Raw genomic sequence first — 1,460 nt, forward strand, 5'->3', positions numbered from 1 at the left:
CATCCTGCATTAGAACTGTACATTCAAGTAATACCTTTCACCACTCCACTACAAAACCGTTCAAAAGCACAGCTGATAGGACGGCGACTTAAGTATGTCGCGTTCACCTCCCTCAGGTTCACGGTCGCAGAGTCACTTAAAAACGCGACAAGACAATGAACCAATCACAATTCACTTGAGCACTCCGCTGGATTGCTCCGGGGCCCACATAATTTGGGCATGGAATAGTGCACAGTCTATGGCGTTTATTTTTAGATTGCCTACTGTGGGCTATGTTTCGGCGCTATTCGGCAGGAGCACATTTGAGATGTGCCGTCTTATTAATATTAATATACCGTCAAACTCTCTGCAAGTGTCGTGATCGCTTGGGTTATCCCAAAGAGCGATTTATAGGTCAGCTTTCCACTGTTGACTATCCTGTTATGTTTAGATACAGTGCATGAACTTAGGCATGGCAAAGTAAATGTTTTACAGTGCTATCTAATAGAAATGACAGTTACTGCGCCACCGAGGGCCTTGTTTTGATCTAATATTTAGCTAGTATTTGTTTCTGGCGTCTTTTATTTTATTATTGTGGGTGCTTTACGTCATAGGACATTAAATCATTTTGGGCGGCACTGCACGACCGTGCTCTATGGACGAACCGCGCCTGATAGTGAAGCATGTAGATCAATAATTAATTAGAATTTAGTTACACCCCTCTCCTCTTCACCAAACACGCTTGATTTCTCCCCAGTCATCTCGTCAGAGGTGGAAGAGGAACTCCGGACCTATCACATCATTGTGGACGTAGACATGACCACCACAAGCTTGGACAGTCTGTTCAGCGAAGAGGACGCGATTCACGAAAAGAAAAGATTGCACAGCGTCAACAGTTCCGGGGATGATTTAGTTTTCAACTCTAAACATCAATGAACAATTTCCCTTCTCCCCTTCCAAGCTGCACCAATCCCCACCCCACCAAACAATTAAAAGTAAACATTTTTAAAAGTCGAAAGAGGGGGAAAAACCCTTCAGAAAAATATCTTTTTCTGCGAGATCCATGTACCACAGCCACTTGTACTACAACTTCTAGAAGAAATAAACGAGAAGTTATATCCAAACATCCTGAAATTTCAAATGGACTTTATTGTCAGTATTTCTTGCATTGTAGCATGTGGGTTTCCGGATTTTTACAAATTGGGGTTCATCGAAGGATAATTCTTTGCGTTGGTCAGCTCCTTGAACAAACTTAGTTATGTTTGGGAAGACGCTTTACGAACGTTCAAATCTTGTGTGCATGGAAATATTACTATTATTAGGCCCTTCTGATGTCATGCCAAAATGTATCTGATTGCTTGTAAACCTGCGTACCGTAATTCTATACCTACATTCGACGCTTTGGAAAGGAAAAAAAGATCTGTGTGTGTGTGTGTGTGTGTGTTTGTGTGTGTGTGTGTGTGTGTGTGTGTGTGTGTGTA

General features: G+C 42.1%; 1 protein-coding gene across 1 annotated transcript in view; it reads left to right on the forward strand.

The window, feature by feature from the left end:
* Window positions 1–1,098, forward strand: part of LOC101853225 — a 4,750-nt gene extending 3,652 nt beyond the window's left edge. The window contains exon 2 of the mRNA XM_005092289.2: window positions 737–1,098. Coding sequence (XP_005092346.2) covers window positions 737–915 — 179 coding nt within the window. The 3' untranslated portion in view covers window positions 916–1,098. The remainder of the gene's footprint in view (window positions 1–736) is intronic.
* The last annotated feature ends 362 nt before the right edge of the window (window positions 1,099–1,460 follow it).

This window comes from Aplysia californica, unplaced genomic scaffold (assembly GCF_000002075.1).
Source record: "Aplysia californica isolate F4 #8 unplaced genomic scaffold, AplCal3.0 scaffold00043, whole genome shotgun sequence".
NCBI lineage: Eukaryota > Metazoa > Mollusca > Gastropoda > Aplysiida > Aplysiidae > Aplysia > Aplysia californica.